This window comes from Colias philodice, chromosome 19 (genome assembly GCF_061535455.1).
Source record: "Colias philodice isolate Cphi_HAF_F1 chromosome 19, ilColPhil1 Martin Lab GWU primary, whole genome shotgun sequence".
NCBI lineage: Eukaryota > Metazoa > Arthropoda > Insecta > Lepidoptera > Pieridae > Colias > Colias philodice.
The window spans coordinates 619205-644391 of NC_143104.1; the positions used below are offsets into that span (position 1 = coordinate 619205).

At 35.4% G+C, this 25187-nt stretch overlaps 3 protein-coding genes across 4 annotated transcripts in view; 2 read left to right on the top strand and 1 right to left on the bottom strand.

Moving 5' to 3' along the window:
- ClpX (Caseinolytic protease chaperone subunit) overlaps positions 1 to 12850 on the bottom strand; it is a 57167-nt gene extending 44317 nt beyond the window's left edge. For both annotated transcript variants that reach the window (XM_089707595.1, XM_089707596.1), the window contains exon 1: positions 12382 to 12850. In XM_089707595.1, coding sequence (XP_089563721.1) covers positions 12382 to 12454 — 73 coding nt within the window. In that variant the 5' untranslated portion in view covers positions 12455 to 12850. The remainder of the gene's footprint in view (positions 1 to 12381) is intronic.
- A 399-nt stretch (positions 12851 to 13249) lies between these two features.
- LOC149479699 (uncharacterized) lies at positions 13250 to 15365 on the top strand. The gene has a single exon (XM_089707113.1). The coding sequence runs from the start codon at positions 13291 to 13293 to the stop codon at positions 14713 to 14715; it is 1425 nt and encodes a 474-aa protein (XP_089563239.1). The 5' UTR covers positions 13250 to 13290; the 3' UTR covers positions 14716 to 15365.
- Positions 15366 to 19870: 4505 nt separating this feature from the next.
- Positions 19871 to 25187, top strand: part of Snx27 (sorting nexin 27) — a 50246-nt gene continuing 44929 nt past the window's right edge. The window contains exon 1 of the mRNA XM_089707479.1: positions 19871 to 20177. Coding sequence (XP_089563605.1) covers positions 19909 to 20177 — 269 coding nt within the window. The 5' untranslated portion in view covers positions 19871 to 19908. The remainder of the gene's footprint in view (positions 20178 to 25187) is intronic.

Below are 25187 nucleotides of genomic sequence, written 5' to 3' on the forward strand. Positions count from 1 at the left end.
CTCAGATTGCCAAAAATATATATCCAAGAAGAAACAGAAACCATAGTCCAGTAGTATTTTAGCATAGTAGTATTTTTTCATGTGTTTGGTGAAAAAATACTATTTGATCAAAATTAATATTTGATGAAAATCCGTTAGTCATTACTCATTTCTATCGTCCACCATCCGTCGAGTGGACCATCTCTACTATTTTTCCCCTCACTACACTACATACAGTCCAAGTGTCGATTGGAGCATGCACAATTGCACAGTTGCGCAACGTCCGTGTTTATCACCGGCGAGTTACATCAAATCAATCTATATTACCTCAACTTTCTTCCGATGCATGTACTTTCAATTTGGCGAACGCTCCGCGGACTGTAACTGCGGAAATCGTGTAATATGACCGTCTTTGAACGAAAGTTTGTACGTTACGTGATTGATGGACAATTGGATTATTTTTGGTTAAGGCCAAGATTATAAGCCGATTAGAACAGTACAGCTCTAGTAACTCTGCAAGCGTCTTTTGTATTTGAGGGAAAGTTGTATTGTTTACGTGGTTGATAGACAGTTGGATTAATTCTGACTAGAACAAGGGTATTTAAACAAGCGTTTTATGCCTATTTCATTTTCATAGCAAATCTGTCATCAATTTTACACGCTTTTACCGGTGGTAATCATTTTCATTGCGAATTGATTTACTTGAAATATTTAGTTTGGCAGTAAATAATAAATTATAGCTAAATAACATCTGGCGATGGAAGATAGAATAATAGGCAAAAAGTTGTTAAAATCCATTTGTTTTATCTGCTCGACGTTTATCTATCAATTATATCGCTGATTAGTCACGTTAGGTTATGCTCTGTCGATTTTGTAACACTTTTATTTATCGCATCTTAATTTTAAGTTTTGTTATTTGCAACTATTCCATTTATTACAAGGGTATATAAAACTCTTAAAACGATTGTTGACCATAATATAATAACTTAAATAAGTAACACACACACACACACACACACACACACACACACGCAGACCCTAACACACACACTCATTTACACACCCACTCTTTCTCTCACATAGTCACCTTAACAGGCTCAATTTCATTTCTGTTTTTCACAACTTTAACCCTTCTTTGCATGATTTTTTAGATTTTTGTAAAATAAATCAGGGTGATGTAATTCATGCTCTAGATTAAGGGAAAAATATTTAAAAAATCCTAGTATATATAAATAATACGTAATAAATAAAAAATTGTATGATGGAAATATCCACCATCATGCAATTCTGCATGTTTAGCTCAGTACTAAATTAATAAAACTAGAATATCCTTTTACATTCTTTATTCTTTATGATAATTTAGAAAACAATTATTATTCTTATTTAGGCACAAATTAACTCCACATTTACTGCATGATATTGTCGAATAACCTTTACATTTAGGATATTTGCACCGGAGTGACCCACCTACTATTGGCCAATGTTCAGAACCATCCCTCCTTATGTCTTTTGGAGGTGGAGGAGCTGGAGAACCTTTTCTTTTTTTTGACAGCAATTCTTCTTCTAGGGTACTGCTGCTAGGACGCCCTCTTCTAGCAACTTTGATGGTTCCTTTGTTGCAAAGCACAAAGGCCAATTCATTTCTGAATTGCCTCATTGTAAGCAGACTATTTTTAGGTTCACCCCTTTTCTGAGCATTTTTTTTATAGACAATCCAAGCATTTATAACTGCAAGATCAAATAAATGAAAAAAAATACGTAGGTACCACTTTTTGGACCTCAGTGTTATGTGATTTCTACCCAAATAGCTATCCATGAGGTCTACTCCTCCCATGTGTTTATTGTATTCATGGACAATAAATGGGCAAGTAATATCAATTTTTTCTCGTTTTGCCTTGTCATACCTGTTTACTTTAGCCACAGGCAATGCTCCAGCATAAGTAGATAGTAGGGTCACTACCTTATTATCTTTCCACACTACACAACTCATATCTATACCATCAAGCATAGAAACTCTCTCTTCATAACTACCTCTGGGCACTGATTTCTTCATGAAATCTTTTTTATCTGGTAATTTATTATTTGGAATCCTGTTTTGTTGCACAGTCCCCACAGTATGTATTCCTTCTTTAGCTAGAAAATATACCAATGGCAAAGAGGTATAAAAATTATCAAAGTATATTATGTGGTTTAGCCTTCTTGGCACTCCCCGAAGCAAACGCACTACAACATTTCCTGTTGCACCAAGATCTGGTTCATTGGAGAGTTTTTCTGAATTCTCTTGTCCAGAATATACCTCAAACTTATGAGCATATCCCATCAAATCACAAAGAACATATAATTTGAAGCCCCATTTGTGGGGCTTATTGGGCAGATACTGTTTTAAGAAGTGCCCTATTTTTGTTGAACACATCTGTTCATCCACAGAAAGTCTTTGGTCCATTGGCACTGTAGCAAACCTCTCATTGAGGTGCTTGATTACAGGGCGGATTTTAAAAAGCCTGTCATGTTCCGGATGGGCTATAGGTTTATGAAGTTCATTGTTGTTGAAATGTAATGATAATTTAATTTTTTCAAATTTGTTTAGTGGCATTGTTGAAGAAATGGGGTCATAACCAAACTTTGGTGACCAGTAAGATCTTGTGCTAGGAAATTTTTGCACTGACATGTAAAGCAGGATACCAAAGAACTTGTATAAATCATATTCTGTAAATGTTACAGATGAATTGGGATTACTTTGTATTATATATAAATTTGTTTGCTCCACTAATATATTCATAAAATCTTTCGTTATGAAATGGTTGAAACATTGATATGGGGTTTCCAGATGTGATATTTCATCTGGAGCAGCAGAACTCCCCAAGAAAGTAATCTTATCTGCATCATACACAAGATTCCTTTTTTTCCATATCAAGTTTCTTTTGTCAAATAAAAAACTGGATGAAGACTGCAAATTGGATGAAGATGATGAGTGTGAGGGTTCCTGATCTTCTGTGGTGACCTCTTCTACAAGAGGAGGATCAATGTCAGCAGTTTCATCTTCCACATCATCATTATCATTTTCCTCCTGCAACACTCTTATAATTTCATCAGCATCACAGTACTCATCGTCGGAATCTTCGTTATCAAGGCCATCTTCCGAGAGCCAACCGCCTTCTAACTGACTCAAATAAGCTTCAATATCTCTGTCTTTCAAGTTTCCCTACAAAAAAAAAATATTACTAAAAAACATTTTCGCCATACATTACAAGTGAAGTTAATGCACGGTGATGTAAATTTCTGTCACATAGTTTTGAGAAATTTATTCAGGATATTTCAATATAAATTGCACATAATTTAAGAGAAATACTAAAAACAAACCTTTTTTTCACTCATTTTCACTTTTATTAGTGGATCAATCTCAGATTAGTTTCCTAAAACAATTTATAAATTCACTCGTTTCTTCGAATCACAACAAACAGCTGAATGACAAGTTCAAGGCCTTGTTATTGACAGTGACGTTTGTTTTTTTTTGACAACTGCGTTTCGTCTTATGCCTTGGTCGTGTAAAAAGTTGCCAGCAACAAACCATTTACAGTACGCCTGTTTGGTGTACTTTTTTTTTCCACTAAATGTTTGTGATGGAAATTTCCACCATCATGCAAAGAAGGGTTAATGCTATATTGTTGATATTGCTTGTTCACGAGAAGTCACATTTAATTTAATTCATTTATGTTTTGTGTTTCATTAAGAATAATTGTATTTTTTGTTAAAGTAAAAGAAAACAATTATTGCACCTTTGTAGTTTGCCGTTTTTTGTCACACAATTTTACTATTATCGGTGTGCCTTGTAATTGGCGTTTTTACATGTAATTAGTATAATTTATCTTATCAACAGCTGTAAGGTACCTTTTATGAATAAATAAATAAAATAAATAATCTCTTTACCATATCCAAACTTCCATCCCATCTGCCTACGAAAGATTTACGAAAGCTTTTATTGCCATTAATACTGTTTGTTTGTATTTTTGCACTATTCCATAATCTTCTTGCATTTCCTCTCCCGCCAGGTTTCCTGGTAGAGATTGCTGTAACACTAACGCCGCCTTTTATGCAAATTATGATTTTGTAATACTATGTTTGCATACTATTGTTTTCTCGTATATTGTACAATAAAGAATTATTATAAATAAAATAAATAAAAAAAGATTCAGAATAGAGAAAGAACTTATAACTTGGATTAATATACATTCATTCTTATCACAAAACACTTTCGATTTCCAAGCAGTAAGCACTGGCATTAAATTGTCGCACTAGTTTGCAGCAAGACAGCTTTCTTAGTTACCACTTACAGGTACTTTTAAGCACTAGGTAGATAACTTGCCTCTATCATTAAGTTAAGTTGTTTAAGCTTTCTGACACACTTAGATGGAGATATAACCGAACTTGGAAGATTTAATTAAAATTAACATAATATAGGGAGTTGAACTTTAACCGAATTGGTTTAGGGGTTTTTGGATTTTTATGTGAGGACGCTTTGTGAAAAATAAGTGACAAGTCTACAAACACACACACATAAACGAAAGGGCATGGCTTGATTGCTTGATAAAATGAAAAAATTGCGTTTGCAACAGTTAATAACAAAAACTGCCAATCTTAACATTACAAAATAATGGGTTTAATTCGATGATTTCGACAAAGTAGATTTATTTTCAAATTGTCGAATGTGATTCGCGATGCATGCAATACATCGCCTAGAGCCGTTAGACTGATCACTGAATGTCCAATTTCGACAACCGTGCACTTAACGTTACTTTGTAAGACCATAATTTATGATTATTATCCTGTGTGAAGTGACTCAATTCAATTTGAAACAGTAGTCTAAGTAAACAACAGTTTAATAGCTTCACTTGAGCTGCAAAGAACAAGTACTAGGAATGTTTTATAGCATCCAACTCCCTTCTTCTCCTACATTTTATACCTAAGTATCGTTCAAAGAAATCGGGTCACCGACATATGCATATTTTAATGTTCCGGCCTTTATTGTTTACTGACCTCGCGTGTACCTTGAAAATCAGGTTCTTGGTGAGACATCATAATTGTTACCCGATATACATATTGTCTTGACCTATTTCGGCTGGGTTGAAGGTTGCTTTCGTAAACAAACTGCATGAATGCTGTGCAGTTGGTTATATTTAGCGATTGGGAATATTGCACTAAAACTACAGAGTAGGTAATCCGTTGCATGACATGATAGAAGATTTTTATAACAGATAAGGGAATCATTTTTAAGGTGTTACCGTGACCTAAATACATGGTGGTCTGTACATGCATATTGCAAGTATACAGGGTGTCCCAAAAAGTAGTGATATACTGAAGCTGGGAGGTAGAGGACTTAGAGGGCTATCCGAATCACCCCCATGTGTGTTATGCGATTTTTCGTATTTTCGGAGTTATTACATTTTTTTCAATTTTTCATCTATCGCCGAGTACGATGAGATTTTTATTTATGGTGACGTGAATTATTGCGCTAGATGCTTGATTTTTTTTGTGTGCTAAGCTGAAAGATAGGCCAATTCAGTATGGTAACATTTACTATCGTTAGATCTTCGAATGGAATAAAAAAAAGAATTAAATGCCAAGAAAGATAAAATTACCCAGTATGTTCATAACTTCAAGGGCCCATAAAAAAATAAAATCACATAAAAAAGGTTTTCCATTTGGCTTTTAAAAACTTGCTCTATCGATCAGGTAGCTACCCTAAAAATTTCATTTTATTATTCTGAAGGCTTCAATCGAAAAATTGAAATCTAAATGTGGTAAGTGCAAAATTTTTAGTAACATGATGATCATTAAAACCAATAAATAGGTGTTTAAAAATGATTTTTTTTTTTAAATAGCCCCGCTGTTGCTCAATGCAAGTGCGACATCACCGTAAAAAGTTGTCTTTTTAATGTCTGAATGCTCTTTTATCATTTTTAATGGTTTCTTCTGCTACTATGAATTTCCGGGTTATTTCGTCCAAATTGTGGCAGTCTCTCGTCTTTGTAGTATCCCCACGGAAAAAATTCAATAGGGTTTATGTCCGGAGACCGTGGAGGCCAGGCTAAAGGGCAAAAATACCCTGAAAGATGGATTGGTCGTTGCAGCCTGCGCATGAGCCCGTGAAACGCCTGCTTTAAAGCCTAGCCTCCACGGTCCCTCGACCTAAACCCCATTGATTTGTTTCAATGGGGATACTAAAAAGACTTCGGCTACTTGAGAGAATGCCCCAATTTGGACGAAATAACCCGGAAATTCATAGTAGCAGAAGAAACCATTAAAAATGACAAAAAAGCATTCACAACTTTTTACGGTGATGTCGCACTTGCACTGAGCAACAGCGGGGCTATTTAAAAAAATTCTGGTAATTAAACACCTATTTATTGGTTTTAATGATCATCATGTTACTAAAAATTTTGCACTTACCACATTTAGATTTCAATTTTTCGATTGAAGCCTTCAGAATAATAAAATGAAATTTTTAGGGTAGCTACCTGATCGATAGAGCAAGTTTTTAAAAGCCAAATGGAAAACCTTTTTTATGTGATTTTATTTTTTTATGGGCCCTTGAAGTTATGAACATACTGGGTAATTTTATCTTTCTTGGCATTTAATTCTTTTTTTTATTCCATTCGAAGATCTAACGATAGTAAATGTTACCATACTGAATTGGCCTATCTTTCAGCTTAGCACACAAAAAAAATCAAGCATCTAGCGCAATAATTGACGTTACCATAAATAAAAATCTCATCGTACTCGGCGATAGATGAAAAATTGAAAAAAATGTAATAACTCCGAAAATACGAAAAATCGCATAATACACATGGGGGTGATTCGGATAGCCCTCTTGGTCTTCTACCTCCCAGCTTTCGTTCATCACTACTTTTTGGGACACCCTGTATAATAATAGATTATAATAATACAGGGTGTACCAAAAAGTAGTGATGAACGGAAGCTGAGAGGTAGAGGACCTAGAGGGCTATCCGAATCACCCCCATGTATGTAATGCGATTTTTCGTATTTTCGGAGTTATGACGATTTTTTCAATTTTTCACCTATCGCCGAGTACGATGATATTTTCACTCATGCTGACGTCAATGATTGCGGAAGATGCTTGATTTTTTTTGTGTGCTAAGCTGAAAGATAGGCCAATTCAGTATGGTAACATTTACTATCGTTAGATCTTTGAATGGAATAAAAAAAAGAATGAAATGGCAAGAAAGATAAAATTACCCAGTATGTTCACCACTTCAAGGGCCCGTAAAAAAATAAAATCACATAAAAAAAGTTTTCCGTTTGACTTTTAAAAACTTGCTCTATCTATCAGATAGCTACCCTGAAAATTTCATTTTATTATTCAGAAGGCTTCAATCGAAAAATTTGAATCTAAATGTGGTAAGTGCAAAAATTGAATTAACATGATGATCATTAAAACCAATAAATAGGTGTTTAATTACCAGAAATTTTTAAAATAACCCCGCTGTTGCTCAATGCAAGTGCGACATCACCGTAAAAAGTAGTCTTTTAAATGTCTGAATGCCCTTTTATCATTTTTAATGGTTTCTTCTGCTACTATGAATTTCCGGGTTATTTCGTCCAAATTGTGGCAGTCTCTCGTCTTTGTAGTATCCCCACGGAAAATAATCAATAGGGTTTATGTCCGGGGACCGTGCAGGCCAGGCTAAAGGGCCAAGATACCCTGAAAGATGGATTGGTCGTTGCAGCCTGCGCATGCACCGGTGATGCCTGCCTTAAAGCCTGGCCTCCACGGTCCCTCGGCCTAAACCCCATTGATTTGTTTCAATGGGAATATTAAAAAGACTTCGGCTACTTGAGAGAATGCCACAATTTAGACGAAATAACCCGGAAATTCATAGTAACAGAAGAAACCATTAAAAATGATAAAAGGGCATTCAGACATTTAAAAGACAACTTTTTACGGTGATGTCGCACTTGCATTGAGCAACAGCGGGGTTATTTTAAAAATTTCTGGTAATTAAACACCTATTTATTGGTTTTAATGATCATCATGTTAATTCAATTTTTGCACTTACCACATTTAGATTTAAATTATTCGATTGAAGCCTTCTGAATAATAAAATGAAATTTTCAGGGTAGCTATCTGATAGATAGAGCAAGTTTTTAAAAGTCAAACGGAAAAATTTTTTTATGTGATTTTATTTTTTTACGGGCCCTTGAAGTGGTGAACATACTGGGTAATTTTATCTTTCTTGCCATTTAATTATTTTTTTTATTCCATTCAAAGATCTAACGATAGTAAATGTTACCATACTGAATTGGCCTATCTTTCAGCTTAGCACACAAAAAAAATCAAGCATCTTCCGCAATCATTGACGTCAGCATGAGTGAAAATATCATCGTACTCGGCGATAGGTGAAAAATTGAAAAAATCGTCATAACTCCGAAAATACGAAAAATCGCATAACATACATGGGGGTGATTCGGATAGCCCTCTAGGTCCTCTACCTCTCAGCTTCCGTTCATCACTACTTTTTGGTACACCCTGTATAATAATAGATTTCACAGAAACAGTCTTTAAAATTTCTGCATGAAATATTACAAACTTAGATCTTAGAAGTCTAAGTGACGTAATTGACGTATTGCTTTTGACCCTCCAGAGCTTTTACTAGCGTCTCAATTTATTATATCGTCTCAATAGTCCATTTTTTTTAGCATTATGATTGACGTGTTTTATCCAATCTCACTGACGAGATTGAAGGTAAACAACCCTGTGCACTGGACTCTGAACACTTTAGACAATATTAATGATAGTATTTATTATATGAAAGTTGTTGATTCTATAATACATATATCAATACGGAGCGGATCGTCTCGTAAGTAATTCGTTGTTTCAACACTCACGAATATGTCAATATTCTAGTAATAAAATTATTATTTTTTGTTGTTGATTGTTGCGATTGTTGTTAACGGCGAATGTAGAATATCTTATTAACATCAATTACTCTTTCGACATCGACAATGGGGTCAAATACTTACAGATAGCTCAAAAAGGACAAAAAATGGACGTACACGCATGTAATATCAACTATCAATATCCCAAAACTTGTATGGCCACCTATAAATAAGTGATCTTTAACGTATTGCTACTAAACTGCGTTTTATCTTGATTGTTATTATTTACATAACTATTTCGGAACATTAAGTAGAGTTCACGCGTACAGCACGGTTAACTTCGTCGCTTATCATGTGATCATGACATATTAACGTATTTCGGTCATGGCGGCAAATTTCGAGAGGCACTAGACACTATGCAGTATGCTCTAGTATAGTATAGATAGAATTAGAGAAAAGTAGTATTTTCTATACTAATATTGTAAAGCTAAGGCTAGTTCGTTTGTTTAAGTTAATACGTATCAGGAACATCTGGTTTGAGTAAAACAATTATTTGTGAAGACCATTTATTTATTAAGGAAGTAAAGGCAAAGCGAATGGTTAATGACACAGAACTTGAGGTCTTCAAAAAAAGAGTGTATAATGTATATGTTACTGAAAGACCAGCAAAGCACTTGGAACACCACCTTATTACAAGTGGTTATGAGCGGAAATCATCAATGAAAAATGTTGCGAAAAAGGGAAAAAATATTTTTAAAAATTTCTTTTTGACGATAAACAAAATTGAATGTGTCAGCTAGAACAAAATAATAATAATTGTTTAATTACATAATACATACAATTATTAATTTAATGGGGATTTATTTCACAAGTGTTATTTTTGTAAATTGTATGTCGTGTATCTGACTCGAGTAACTGCATAACAAAAAATAAAAATTACTATCTTCATAGAGGCTTTATGATATTTATAGCAAAACTGGATCCAAGCCGGTTTTGTAGATGTTGTTTATGTTTTAATATGTAACAATATTATGAAAGATATCACCATATTTTATACAACATTTTTACGTTTGCAAAGTAAATAATTTGGAAAATCCAAAAGTGCACGCCTCATAATTTTTTTTTAATAAATATTTATTAATTATTATTTTTGTTTATTTAATAACAATTAAACCACATCGAATCAGACCCTGAAAAATGAAAGGGTTCTATTCCTGAGCATACTCAAGCGTAAGAGGAAAAAAAAAACTCGATAAGTAAAGTATTTCGGTCGCTATCGTGTTAACAAGAAAAAGGATCCGCACATACAGACACACGGACGTCCAAGACAGAACTTTTTTAAACTCTTTTTTAACTAGTTTAAATAACAAAAATGACATCAAAAATATCATGAACGTTAAAAATAGTGTTTTTTCTTAATATGTATGTGTATGTATTATCTTACAAGTGCAATGTATGATACATAAAGACATTTTAAGTTTGAAAAATCAGATGTTTTGCGCGAAGTGACAGTAGTACCCACCTCAACGCTTCGCTTATGAGGCGTGCAATTGTAACATTGACATGATTTTAAATTAAAAGAGCAACTATGGAGTTTCTTGTCGGTTCTACTTCATAGATACTGCTTTCCGAATTTAATGAGTCTCCAGTCAATCATCAATGACATATTCTTGTAAGAATTAAAATGCTTGAATGTAGAAACAACTTGAATAACACAAATAAAGAAGTAAAGATAAGCCAATATTTATAATAGATAAAAAGAAAGTTCATAAAAACTATTATCACAAACAATTAGTAGAATTTTGACCCGCACTGAAAATTAAACAATAAGTTTAACGAACCTGATTATTATTTGACCTGAATAAATTCAGATTAGAACAACAATTATTTGCTTATTGCTATGTGCAAAATTAATAACCCGACTTGAAAAAATAGGGAGTATAACTATTTAGTTGACGGTAAACTGAATTAAATATTAATCACCTTAATGTTTTGCCATATAAGTTAAAATATATGAACTTTTATTTATTTATTATTTAGAGGCATATTAAATAGGAAACAACCTTTCTTGGGTTTTTAAATTCAATTGTTATTTATACAGCTATAACTCAAGAAAATCTGAAATTATTTTAATGAAGTTTTAATTGTTTCACTGATAGGCGTTCCCATCGCAGTTGAACAACAAAAAAACAATAATGAAACTAGGATCTATGTAAAAATATTTTTTTTTAATAATATAGGAGGAACATAATATATATCAAACAAGCTGTGCCCTGCGGTTTCACCCGCATTGCTCCTTTCCTGTTGATCTTAGGGTGACAATATTATATAGCCTATAACCTTCCTCGATAAAGTCATATTTTTGGGAAAAGGATTAAAAGTATAAAGAAATAAGGCTTTTTATTTGGAGACCTTGGACCAAAAACTCTACAAATATGAAAAATGAGAAAATAACTGTCTGTCTTTATAAATGCAAAAGTAATTCTGTGAACCCGTATCTTTTCCACACTTTAATCATTGAACTGATTAAGTTTAATAAAATATATAGTTTAAGACCTGAATTTCGACATAGGATAATTTTGACAACAATTACGAAGCCGCCTTCATTTAAAACCTTGATTGTACTTATATAATTCAATCTGAGACTAAATGGTTAATGTGTATATTTTTTTTATCTATACTAATATTATTAAGCTAAAGAGTTTGTTTGTTTGAACGCACTAATCTCGGGAACTACTGGTCCGATTTGAAAAATTCTTTCGGTGTAAGATAGCTCATTTATCGAGGAAGGCTATATACCATCACACTACAACCAACAGGAGAGGAGCCACGGGGGTGAAACCGCGCGGAGCGGCTAGTTATAAAATAAGGTAAGTATGTATTACATATTTAAAAGAAATTGGTTCTAATTTAACTAGTTTTCAAATGTAAACTGGTTAGATATATTTGCAATTTCTAAAAAGGAACATAACTTCATTAGCACTAATGCATTGTTTCGTACAACCAATTAATAGTCTAATAAGAATTGGTGCATAACAAATTTGACAGTTACTAATTTTGGAATCACTAATTGGTTCCACCAAAACATCCTGTATTTTTACTGCATAATTCATTACATATCCACACGAAGCGTTCCAAGTTGTTGTTTACAATAACCTACCAGTAAACCTGATGTTTACGATATGAAAATGTGATAATTAACAACATTCATTTTATTTTGACGAATCTTACAACATTTCGTGTGCATTTATTCAAAAACCTTACATTTCAATGTCATGTTATACAATTTAAATGCTATTGACCTTCTGATGGAACCTCGACACCGCTGGGATAGCTAACTATCATCTAAAACATTGAATATTTTATCGAACATCGTAAGCGAAATGGCAAATACGCGTTTTATGCATGACGTATTATTATCAAACATCATTTACACTAGTATCGAAATTGCGACGTACTTTGTTGGAAAACAGCCAATTTAGAATATAAAAACTTGAATCAACTCACCCGATGTCAACTGCGAATTTCTCCTCACCGCGATTCTGCCCACAGAAATGAAACTTAGACGAATGCTAGTCATGATCTTGCGTTTTCAAATTCTACGTGCACGATTCACATCAGCCCGCGTTAAACAAGCCAAAACGAAACACGAATGTAATGGAAATGCTACAAGTTTGCCGTAATCCGTGGTTACAATTTTTTATTGTATTTGTTTGTCAGTGAGAGGCTATTCTGTCATGACGCAACACTTTTAGTCAACATCAACACCGACACTAGTTAAATAAAACACAACTAAAATGCAAACACTTTTGCTGTACTTTCCTATTTTTTGCGCAAGTTTTGAAAATAAAATAAAATAAAAATCCAATTTTATTTTTTTGCTAGATGAGCGGCCATACTGATATTCACAGCTGATTTTGATGTGTGAAATTTTTCTTCAACCAGTACCACGTTGTTTCGGTAGTGCGATTAATATGCCATCTAGTAGTTATATTTGAACTAAAGTAAATTACTGTTTTACCACACCGGGTGCGTTTTTATTTAGAAACATTCTGTATCATACTGTGAAACCGAAAATACTTTTTACTTTTACTTTCTATAGTTTCATATTTCATAAAATAAAAGCATAATTATTATCATAATAAAAAATAAAGCTTTTTAATTATTTTTCTTTTTTTTATGAAGTGATTACACAGGTTCATTGCAAAAAAAATATGATTAGCTACTAATAAGTAATATTGTTTTTTTTTTTCGATCTTTGTTGTGTCGGAGAAAACACGTGCCATTGAGATTTTTGTTAATTAAATTGTTGAGAACACTCTTTTTTAGTGTAAACTGGTAGTGATAACCAAATCTGTGATTGTCTCTATATATATATTGGGGTAAGCGTTTATTTACTAACTTTCCTCACCCATCATGAATCCTGATCCTCCCGACCCTGGTAAACCTCCTGACATCCAGGGTGAGGTGATGGAAGCGGAGCACACAAGTAATAAAAGACAGCGGTCAGAGCCATCCGTTGCTGATACAGATATTATCCCGTCTAAAAGACACGTAACAGCTACTAACTACGCGATCGCATCCTCTCAAAGTTTATATGTGGATCCCATCTTATCTAATCCCATTACATATTCCGACAATGACTGTGGTCCGTTTGTTGTTTACGTGTCCCGTACAGAGGCCGATCCTGCGGCGGGTTTAACTATTAGGCCGATTAAATTTGGTTCATTCTTATACAATAATCGTGTAGCTAATATAGCTAAAGATGGAGTTAAAGCTATTGGGCGAAATAAAATTTCTGTGCAATTCAATACCGCTTGTGACGCAAATAATTTTATAAATTTCCCCCCTCTTAAAGATTCAAATTACCAAGCCTCCATTCCAACTTTTCACATCACTCGTATGGGCATTGTCAAAGGTGTCCCTACGGAGTGGTCTATGGAAGAATTTATCAGCCATGTGGATTTCCCAGGTGGAAGAGGCAAAATATTGAAAGCCAGACGGCTTAATAAAAAAATTAGAATAGATGGTGTTACTTCATGGTCACCATCTCAAACCGTTGTTTTGACCTTTCAGGGCCAAGTTCGCCCAGACAGAATTTACTGCCTTTTTAATTCCATGCCAGTAGAGGTATACCAATACCCTACAGTTCAATGCTATAAATGCTGTCGGTTTGGACATGTACGCGATCAATGCCGCTCCAAGGAACGCTGTTTCAAATGTTCACAGGCCCACTTGGGTGACTCTTGTCCAACTCTAGAATCTAATGCAACATGCCTTCACTGTACTGGTAAGCATTATGCAACCGATAAGAAATGCCCTGAGCAATCCAGACAAAAGGCCATTAAGCAATTAATGGCATCCGAAGGGATATCATTTGAGGAGGCTTCTAAAGTCATCCCATCAACACGTAGGTCCTACGCTGAGAATACCCAGATTCAGAATACACTATCTGTGAACTCCCAAAGCCTCCCCTCTTCCCAATTTAACCCTCCTATCCAATCAACTCCTAATATTTCATATAGAAAAACTGTCACTCAGACCCCACGTTCCCGCGCTCCTCTTGGTAAGTCTTATGATAAGACTGTACATCAATCCATCATCCGTGAACCCTCCTCCTCCCTTTCCAATGGTTGTGCTTTCCCTAATACAGGCTCTTCTCCTCCTTTTGATGAACATCTTCTTAATATGTGTTTGTCATTTATAGAAACTTTACTTTCTTACCCCCATCAGTTACCGTCCAACGTTGCCCAAAGACTATCCCGCTTCACATCAATTCTTAATTATGGATCTAGTGTTTCTACAATGGAACGCTCAGAGTATCCGTCCCAAGAAGCATGAGATTTTCGATTTGATAACCAATCATAAACCTCTGGTTCTTGCTATCTCAGAGACATGGTTATTGCCCGGTTCTCGCTTTAGGGTTCCAGGGTATTCCTGTCTTAGAGATGACAGAGCTGATGGTTATGCTGGCTGCGCTCTGATCTTGAATAACAGTATTTCCTTCTCACACATTTCACTTCCCCACCATGGCTGTAACTTTAATGCAGTTGCAGCTAGAGTTGCTAATATTTCCGTCTTATGTGTTTATATCCCTCATCCCCATTCTAGTTTTATTCCTGAGCTTTCCCTAATCATCTCCTCTCTCCCTCCTCCGATCCTTATTATGGGTGACTTTAACGGGCACCATACTTCTTGGGGTTCGTACATGTGCGACTCCTTTGGATACCTTTTGGTTGACCTCTTTGAAGATCTGAATATGTGTATTATTAACGATTGCCTACCTACACGGAGAGTCTCCCCAGTACAAAACCCTAACACTGTAGTGGACTTAACTATTTGTTCTTCCATTTTAGCTCCTTCCTTTTCATGTTCTACACTTTCCTCTACCCATGGCAGTGATCATTTTCCAATTCTCATCTCCTGCTCCCGCATAGTCCATGTTCCCACTAGAACATTTCCACCTTTGCTCAAATTTAAATTAGGTAATGCTGACTGGGAGAAATTTACTAACTCCCTTGAGTTCAAAATAAGTAACCTCCCAAATGCATCTCTTGAGAATTGTCTGGAATGTTATTCCCTTTTCGTCAACTGTCTCGATGCCACTGCTTCCGAATCCTTTCCGTTGAAATCCTATTCCACATCGTCTATTAAGAAGCTATCTCCTCCCTGGTGGGATCATGAGTGTACTAACGTGGTTAAAGAGCGTAAAGAAGCTGAATTAAATTATAATTCCATCATGTCGAATGAGAACTTTATTCAATATAAGAAAGTTGCAGCACGCGCTAAACGGCTGCTATCTAAAAAGAAGAAAGAGGGCTGGTTTCGATTCTGTGAGAACTTATCTCCCAAAACACCACCATCACTGATGTGGAATAGTATTCGGCGTTTCCGTGGAGCTTTAAATGATAAAAATAGAATATCCAACAATTCAGATATTTGGATTGATGATTTTATTGACAAACTATCCCCACCATTTGTTCCCTCTTTTGACCATTTTCCTTGTCCTCCCCATAATATAGTATCGCACGACAGTATGGATTGCCCTTTCACCTTGCAAGAACTTATTACGGTTCTTGACGGCTTAAAAGACTCATCCCCTGGGGTTGATGGTATACCATATTCTTTTCTTTGCAAATCTGGCGATCAGACTAAATCTTATTTTCTAAATTTAATTAATATCTTCTTTTTACACGCTATCATTCCCGATTCTTGGAAAACACAGCTTATTATCCCTATTCCTAAACCCGGCAAGGATCCTCTTAGCCCCAATTCCTATAGACCAATCGCACTGTCTTCTACCTTAGCCAAAATCTCTGAACACCTTATTAAAAATCGCCTGGAGTGGCTTGTCGAAAATAGGGGCCTCCTATCTAGTTCTCAATTTGGCTTTAGAAAAGGCTTAAGTGTGCTGGATAGTCTTAGTATTTTAACCACTGACATACGCTCCTCTTTTCACAACAAACAGTACCTAGTGGGTGTATTTTTGGATGTAGTTTCAGCGTACGATAATGTTCTTCTTCCAGTGCTCAGACAGAAAATGTTACAGCTGAGTTTGCCTGAGAGGATGATACATTTCATCTTCAACTTATTAATGTTGAGGACAATACAGGTACGCTCTTCTAAAGATACATCTACTAGACTTATATTCAAGGGACTCCCTCAGGGTTCCGTTTTGAGTCCATTACTATATTCTATCTACACCTGGGATTTGGATAAAGCTATCCCATCTTATTGTAGTGTTTTGCAATACGCAGATGATATAGCGCTATATGCTTCGTCGGAGAATATGGATATGATTACCTTCAGACTTAACAGTGCTTTAGCTTATCTGGAGAATTGGATGAACGATCACGGCTTGTCACTATCGCCCGGCAAAAGCAATGTAGTTGTGTTCACAAAAAAACGTTTGATACCACAGCCAGTTATACTACTTGAAAACTCCTCAATCCCGGTAGTCAACAAGATTAAATTTCTAGGGGTGGTGCTTGACCAAAAGTTGAATGGTATGGCTCACACTAACTACATTTCTCAAAAGTGCGAGAAGGGTATCAATGTTTTACGCTCCTTATCTGGTGTTTGGTGGGGATCACATCCATATTGTCAAAAACTAGTATATAATGCTATCATTCGGAGTCATTTGGATTATGCGTCGTTCATATTAGAACCTTGTAATAAGACAGCTATAGTAAAATTGGATAGAATTCAATATAAATGTCTGCGAATCATTATAGGGGCTATGAAGTCTACCCCAGTCAATGCCCTCCAGGTGGAATGTGTTGACCCTCCCTTACCTCTCCGCCGGCAATATCTGGCAGACAAATATTTCTTTCGGCTAATTCAATTATCTTCCCATCCCCTTCTCCCTAAAATCCGTAATCTCCTTCACATGCTCACCTTAAATAATCTCCGTCGTCCATCTGATTTTCCATGCCTACTTAAAAGCCTTATTAAATTTAATCGCCTCCCGGATCCAACATGCCAATTTAGTATCCATCCTTTATATTCAACTCCGTTTCATGCTTTAGTTTTTAACCCCAACCTTAGTTTGAGTTGTGGTATTCAAAAATATGCTCCCGATTCTAATGTTGCTTTTAATTTTATGGTTGCCTCTCACTGGCGTGGTTATAATCTTTTTTTCACGGATGCATCAAAAGTGGCAAAACATCTTGCTGTAGGGGTTGCTGTATGGCACCATAATTCTAACACTATTTTACAATTTAAATGTCCCCCTCAATCCTCTGTTTTCACAGGTGAAGCCACGGCTATCCTGGAGGCTCTGAATTTTATCAACTCTCATAATCTCCAAAATTCTGTAATCTTTTCAGACTCTCTCAGCTGCCTTCAGACTATTACTTCTAACCCTTTCCGTTCTAAGTCTAAATTTCCTATTATCTTTCTTATTAAATCCACACTTTATGACTGTTTCAGGAAAGGACTTCAAGTAGATCTAGTACACATTCCTAGCCATTCTGGTATTATAGGCAATGAGAAAGCTGACGTTTTGGCTAAATCAGCCATCCAACATGGTACTCTCGAACATTACTACAATTATGCCCATGATCTCTCTTCTCTTTCTAAGGATCGTTTGGATTATACATGGAACAGTCAGTGGAAAAATTCTACTAAAGGGAAATTTTATAGAGATATTCAACCCTCAATTCCATGTAAGCCCTGGTTCTTCCGTTTCCCTAATATAGACAAGCCTACTGTTTCCACCATTTGCCGCCTCCGTTTAGGTCACAATACCACTCCTACCCATTTATTTAAAATTCATGTCCGTGATCATTCTATCTGTGAGTGTGGTATAGACGAGGGAAGTTACGATCATTTATTCTTTGTCTGCCCAAAGCTTCGTATCTCACTTCTGGATATCCTCCCCCCAGATGTTCCCCTCCCTACTAATTTTAAGTGTTTACTTTGTCTTATCCCTACCTCATTTGTCAATATCCTATCAAAATTTATCAATTTTAACAAACTAAAATTTTGAACCCCACCCAAGTACCTATATCTATTTTATGTTATGCTTTTGTGATGTGTTGTGTTGTCTATAACTAATATTTGTTCTTTGTCAGGTTATACAGCTCCATGTAAGAAATCTATGAGTAAACAAAACTGAACCATCTCAATCGTGATTTTTCCTTAGCACAGAGTATGCTTAACATGAGCATTAACTTAAACTGACCATCCGTTCAAAACTTGACATTGGCAGAATCCGTCCTCACTGGGATCGGGAGTTGCCATTTGCTAAAAAGAAGAAGAAGAAGAATAAGTAATATTATATTATGTTGTTGTGTAAACTAAAATATAAATGTCCCTATATTGCCCTATATATTCAATTTTTATCAACGATGAACTTAAACTTATTTAATTTATCGTTTTACTTTCCAGTATAATTATTAAATAGTTGTTTTGTTCTTATTCTTTTGACATTTAAAATAGGAATATACCTAAATATTTTTATAAATTTTATGTTCAGGTGGTTTAGAGTGTTCCGAACTAGTTTGATGAGAGTGATAATAATAAAAAAGACCTATTTAATTATTGCTAATACAATATGCTATTAATTTCATTAAACAGCTTGCAAAATACAAAGACATGAGATGAGTAAAAATAGCGCCTCTGGTAAACTTACTGGTAACTTAGCTTAGTGATTAGAGATTTAAAACATTTTGGAATACGAATTAGGTTCATTATGTTTTAATATGTATGTATTACCTAAAATTAAAATTATTGCTTTGTAATAAATTTTATTTCAAACCCCATATCAAAAGCATTTTTTTTCCATTGGGTGCTTTTATAATTTACCGTGGCACGGCACGGTACCGCACGTTTTTATCGTCACGGTAAATTAGGAAAGCAAAATGTATGCATTTGTATGCAAACGCTTTTAATTTACCGTCCACGGCAACGGCACGCCGTGAACGGCAACGATCTACCGTGCCGTTGCCGTAGCATACTGCGCTCCCTATAAAATCGTCGCGGCATTGTTGAGAGTGTAGTGTGTGCGTACAAGAAATTTGTATGTGTGCGTGCGTAGCCAAGAGGCGCGGGAGATTAATTATTACTCAGATGAGAAAGTATGTAATAAAACGATTTTGTTGACATCCGAAAATAATTGAAAAACTTATTTGGGTCTTCCTTGAGCTTATCAAATAGCGTGTATGACCCTTCTAAATATTTTACTTTTAAAAGCGGATGTTGCCAATACTTTCTAGTAATATGTCTTTTTTTACGTCTTAAATATAACAAATAGAGTAGGTATAAGTAGTCGCTGTCTCTTCGAGAACATGTCTGCACTTTGAAGACGCGCAAATTTAACGGCGAATTATAAAATCACCCTACGGCACGGCATGCCGTCCACGGCCACAAAACTTCTATCTCGTCCACGGTAATATCGTGCCGTGCCGTGAAACGGCAAATTATAAAAGCACCCATTCTGTAATTTTTACCAAATCTTTGAGTAAACTGTGATTTTTTATCTGTGAAAAAGAGAACGTTATCTCATGCAGTCTGTGCAATCAGTTGTCCAAAATGGCCGAGACAGAAACTGATAATAACAGTATTGTTAGGCCTGAACGAAATAATAAGAATTTAACGCCAAGCAATGGCCCCCGTCGCGTTACTATTTACAAAACAGAGACAGGTTTTGGTTTTAATGTCCGCGGTCAAGTGTCTGAGGGTGGGCAGTTGAGGTCGATCAATGGTGAACTTTATGCTCCTTTGCAGCACGTCAGCGCTGTTCTCGAGCAGGGAGCAGCGGAACAAGCTGGGATAAGAAAAGGAGACAGGATACTAGAAGTGTAAGTACCTTCCGATAAGATTTTCAATAGTTTTAGTCAGTATGGTAATTTTTTTTAAGTTTACCACTTGTTTGCTTTGCTGCCGGGCGTAGCATGATACAGAATACAATAATAATATTATTATAAAACGCGAATGCTGTCTAGACAAGTAATGAATCATAAACCAGTTCTTGTAGGCTGGTTTTGGAAGCATTCATATGTGTGAAACATCTTCTAAAATTAATCCAATTATTATTCTTCAAACTATTTATTTAGAATTAATTTAATCGAAAGTTTGTGTGGCTAAACCATAATTGATTGTAGATGTAGACCTCCTGTCTAGTGTCTATATTTTACAAAGAGATAAACATACCAATTACTGGTTGCTCACAATTAAAATTAATGTAATAAAACCACAAAATTTATTTAGACACTGTATGTTACATAAACTTGTTAATGTTATACAATTCTGTTATATGATTACCGGAATAGATCATGTCTTTTGCTTAATTACAACTGTTTTTTTTCATTGTTATTTTTTTTTAACTTATTTATTATTTAATAGCTTACATGATATGTATGATACGCAATTATTACTTTTAAAAAACAATTGTTTAATTTTATGTAAATTGTAATTCTGACGATTTCTTATTTGAAATTTTCATTTAAATTTAAAGTTATATAAAGTTTCAAAACAAAAAAATGTTTTGAAAATTGGACATGACTATAATTATTTACTTACATGAAGTAAGTAAAATAGAAAATCTCATAAGGTAAATCTTCCAAAATATATTAAAGTAGCGGTCTGCCCCGGCTTCGCACGTGGTACATATTTCGCAATAAAAGGTAAAGATTATCTGTGCCAAATTTCATCAAAATCGGTCCAGTAGTTTATGCGTGAAAACCATACATACATATAAATTTATAAAGAATAGAAAAAATTCCTTGAATTTTTTCTATTTATATTTTTAAAGCATTTCAATGCCATAAAACCAAAATATTAATTTCAACCATACATAGATACATACAAACCTTTCCTCTTTATAATATTAGTATAGATTATATTTATATATAAATATTATTATAAAATACTTATGTTCTTTTAAAAATATCTAGTCATGCCTACTTTTAAAGTACATAATATACAAATATTACACATCATCATATTACATTGATATCCAACACCTACTCATATAATACCATGACCTAAATGTTGTAATTCTATCTAATTCATTATTTATTTGTGTTTGATATAGATTAAATCTTGTTAAAATAAGTCATTATCAGAATAGATTAAAATATTTGACTGGTAGAGCACAGAAAATTCATGTACACATCAAGAGTTGAGTAAAAAAATCTTTGTCTCAATCTCATTTCTATATTTTTTTTTTAAGATGAAGTACACATCTTTAGTGCCTCTCGTCAATTTCCCATGCAGGAATAATGTTATTTCCTACTAGTGAAAGAATTTAAACAGTCTACGGTTCTGTTTGGGTTTTCTATTATAGACAAAAAATCAAAACAGAAATTGAGTGTCGAAATGACAATTTCAAAACAATATTGCATAATAATAACTAGAACAAAACAAAACAATTATCAACAATTCCCACAAAGAACGTGAAGCGAGACATATCTAGTTGTCTAGTAAATATTTAGAACTTATTGACCTTATGCACTTATATACGCATTAGATATTTAATCTAGCGCTATTAATGATCTAGTAACCTATTTAATTTGTTATCAGTGCTAGAAATTGTAGACTCGTGTTATGGACTGTGCATTTGCAAAACCATGCAAAGAGTTAAAATCAATATGTTGCATTGTATGACTAAATATGGATAGTTGAACATAAGGTAAATGGTAACATAAGTATATTATTTGTTCTGTAATTTCACATGAACATATGAATTGTTAAATAATTATGAAACACATTGAGTTGTAAATTTACCATAATATATATCGTTGTAAATTTACCATAATATATAGCTTTCCGCCCGCGGCTTCGCCTGCTTTATCTAAAACCTAATAAGTTATATACTAAAACCTTCCTCTTGAATCAGTCTTTCTATTAAAAAAACCGCATCAAAATCCGTTGCGTAGTTTTGAAGATTTAAGCATACAAAGGGACATAGGGACAGAGAAAGCGACTTTGTTTTATAGTATGTAGTGATTGATATGGGGATGGCAATGGTTGCTCGCGTCCGCAGGCTTAGACCTTCATTACCCTGTACGTGCCTCCCGGGTGGTGCTAAAGAGCAACAACGCCGTATCTCGGGCGGCGGAAATCCCTGACCCGAACAAACTGAGCTTGGCATAACACAAACGCTATCTTAGGCTACCACAAACCTGAAAAGTATCATTTTCGAAAGAGTGGATTCACCAACACGCACTAGCCAGCGTGGTGTCTTAAGGCTTTATTACCTTCATGGAAGCACAACACAAAAGAAGGCCCTCAGTCCCCAGCAGCCCTGTCAGGCCTGGCTACGACAGCGGTCAGAAAACCTACAGGGCAGAGGGTGCTAAGAATCCCTGGGTAAGATCCGGCTGTCAACAGACGATCTATATAGCTACTTACAACGTACGCACCTTGCGTACAAAAGACAGGTTCATTGACCTTGAGACGACTATCTTGGATAAAATCAAATGGCACATTCTAGGATTATGTGAAACAAGAATGAAAGGGGAGGAACTGACAAAGTTACCATCAGGACACATAATGTTCTATAAAGGACAGGACAACACATCCGAAGGAGGAGTTGGTCTTCTCGTACATAAAAAGTTTGCAGATAGGCTGAAAACTGTCGTTGGAATTTCCCAAAGAGTTCTGTATGCTACCTTTAATATAAACAACCGGTTAACGATGAAAGTGGTTCAGGTATATGCTCCTACTAGCGCAAGCAGTGAAGACGAATTAAATAACTTCTATGCCGATGTTGAGCGAGCCCTTAACGAAAATCCATGCTTTTATACCACTGTAATTGGTGATTTTAATGCGAAAATTGGCCAAAGTTTCCCTGGTACTAATGAAGAATATATAGGAACACACGGGTTAGGCACAAGAAATGAGAGAGGCCAGATTCTTGTCAACTTTTTAGCAAAACACAATCTCTATGCTATGAACACCTTCTACCAAAAGAAAGACCAACGCAAGTGGACATGGAGAAGCCCAAATGGTTCAACGAAAAACCAAATAGACTACATACTGAGCAATAAGAAACATGTTGTTAGTGACGCTAGTGTTTTAAATTGTATAAACATCGGAAGCGACCATAGGATAGTACGTGCAACGTTCAAAATAAACGCCAAAACAGAACGAATGAGGTTAATTCGGAAACATAACGCCAAACTGGATTATGCAGCTATTGAAGTTAAGAAAGATCATTACGAGCAACGCATCAATGAGCTTCTGACCACAAGCCAAATACCTGCTACTGTGGATGCTGTAGATGAACGACTCACGCAGAGCATAAGGAAGGCAGCCGAGGAATTTGGCAAGACAACAAACAAAACAAAACTATACTTTCATATATAGATTTGACTATACTTTCAAAATAAAACTATTTTGTCGGACCGAACAAAAGATCTGCTCGAAACGAGACGTGCTCTTCATAGCAAACCGGAAACAAGTAATGTAGTGCTTTCTGATATTAATAAGCAAGCAAAGCAAGCGGTAAGGCGTGATGTAAGGCAACATCGGTACAAAACTATTGTCAATACTATTGAAAAGTATAGAGGCCCAAAGGTTTTTCGGAAGAAATTGGTAGAGGGTAATAAACAAATACACAGAATCAAAGATGCTAACGGAAGAGAAACAAATGACCTCGATGAAATTATGCATGTGGTAGAACAATTCTACGAAAAACTGTACACCTCCAGAATAGTGGAGCCACTGAAGCTTCAATGCCCACGCGCTAAACTGATACGTCACTTTACAGAAGATCTACCAGACATAAGCTTGTATGAGATTAAATCGGCGCTTAAAAGTATGAAAAATGAAAAGGCTCCAGGTGAAGATGGTGTACCTGTGGAACTTTTAAAGTTAGGAGGCAAAACGGCTTTGCTAGAGCTTCAAAGGCTTTTCAATCAGGTTTTAATGGAAGGTATTACACCGAAACCTTGGAAAAACGCATTGGTTACGCTTATATATAAGAAAGGGGAAAAAACCCAACTCAATAATTATAGGCCAATATCCATATTGCTCCATACCTACAAGCTATTTACTAAAGTTCTGACGAACCGTCTAGCCAACAAACTTGATACTGCACAGCCAATAGAACAGGCAGGTTTCCGTCGTGGTTTCTCCACTATCGACCACATATTTGTAGTGCGGCAGTTGATTGAAAAGTGTGTGGAGTACAATCAGGATCTATGTGTTGCTTTCGTAGATTATGAAAAAGCGTTCGACACTGTAGAACACTGGGCTGTGTTTCATTCACTGCAAAGATGCATGGTAGACACAAGATATGTGGAAGTTCTCAAGGAGATTTATAAAGGTGCAACCCTCCAAGTAAAGCTGCACGAAGTATCTCGCCGAATACCAGTTGGTCGTGGTGTAAGACAAGGCGATACAATTTCTCCCAAGCTATTTACAGCTGCTCTAGAAGACGTTTTTAAACTATTGGAGTGGTCTGAAAAAGGCGTTAGCATCAACGGGTCAATGTTGTCACATTTGAGATTTGCTGACGACCTCGTGCTCTTTGCTAAAACCCCGGACGATATAAAAGTTATGCTCGAAGAACTACATGATGCCTCACTAGCTATTGGATTAAGAATGAACATGCTCAAAACTAAATTTATGAGTAACAGCAAAAACATTACACCTGCGATCACAATATATGGTCAGAACATCGACAGAGTAGAAGAGTATGTTTATTTAGGTCAAATGGTTACGCTGGATAGGAATGCACAAACGAGGGAAGTAGACCGCCGCATTCAACTTGGCTGGGCAGCGTTTGGCAAACTATCAGACGTATTCAAAGACAAGCAAATACCAACCTTCCTGAAGAGGCGAACGTTTGAGCAATGTATTCT

Excerpts from the sequence above, each read along its gene's own strand:
- LOC149479699 (XM_089707113.1), top strand. The coding sequence starts at position 13,291 with ATGAATCCTGATCCTCCCGACCCTGGTAAACCTCCTGACATCCAGGGT.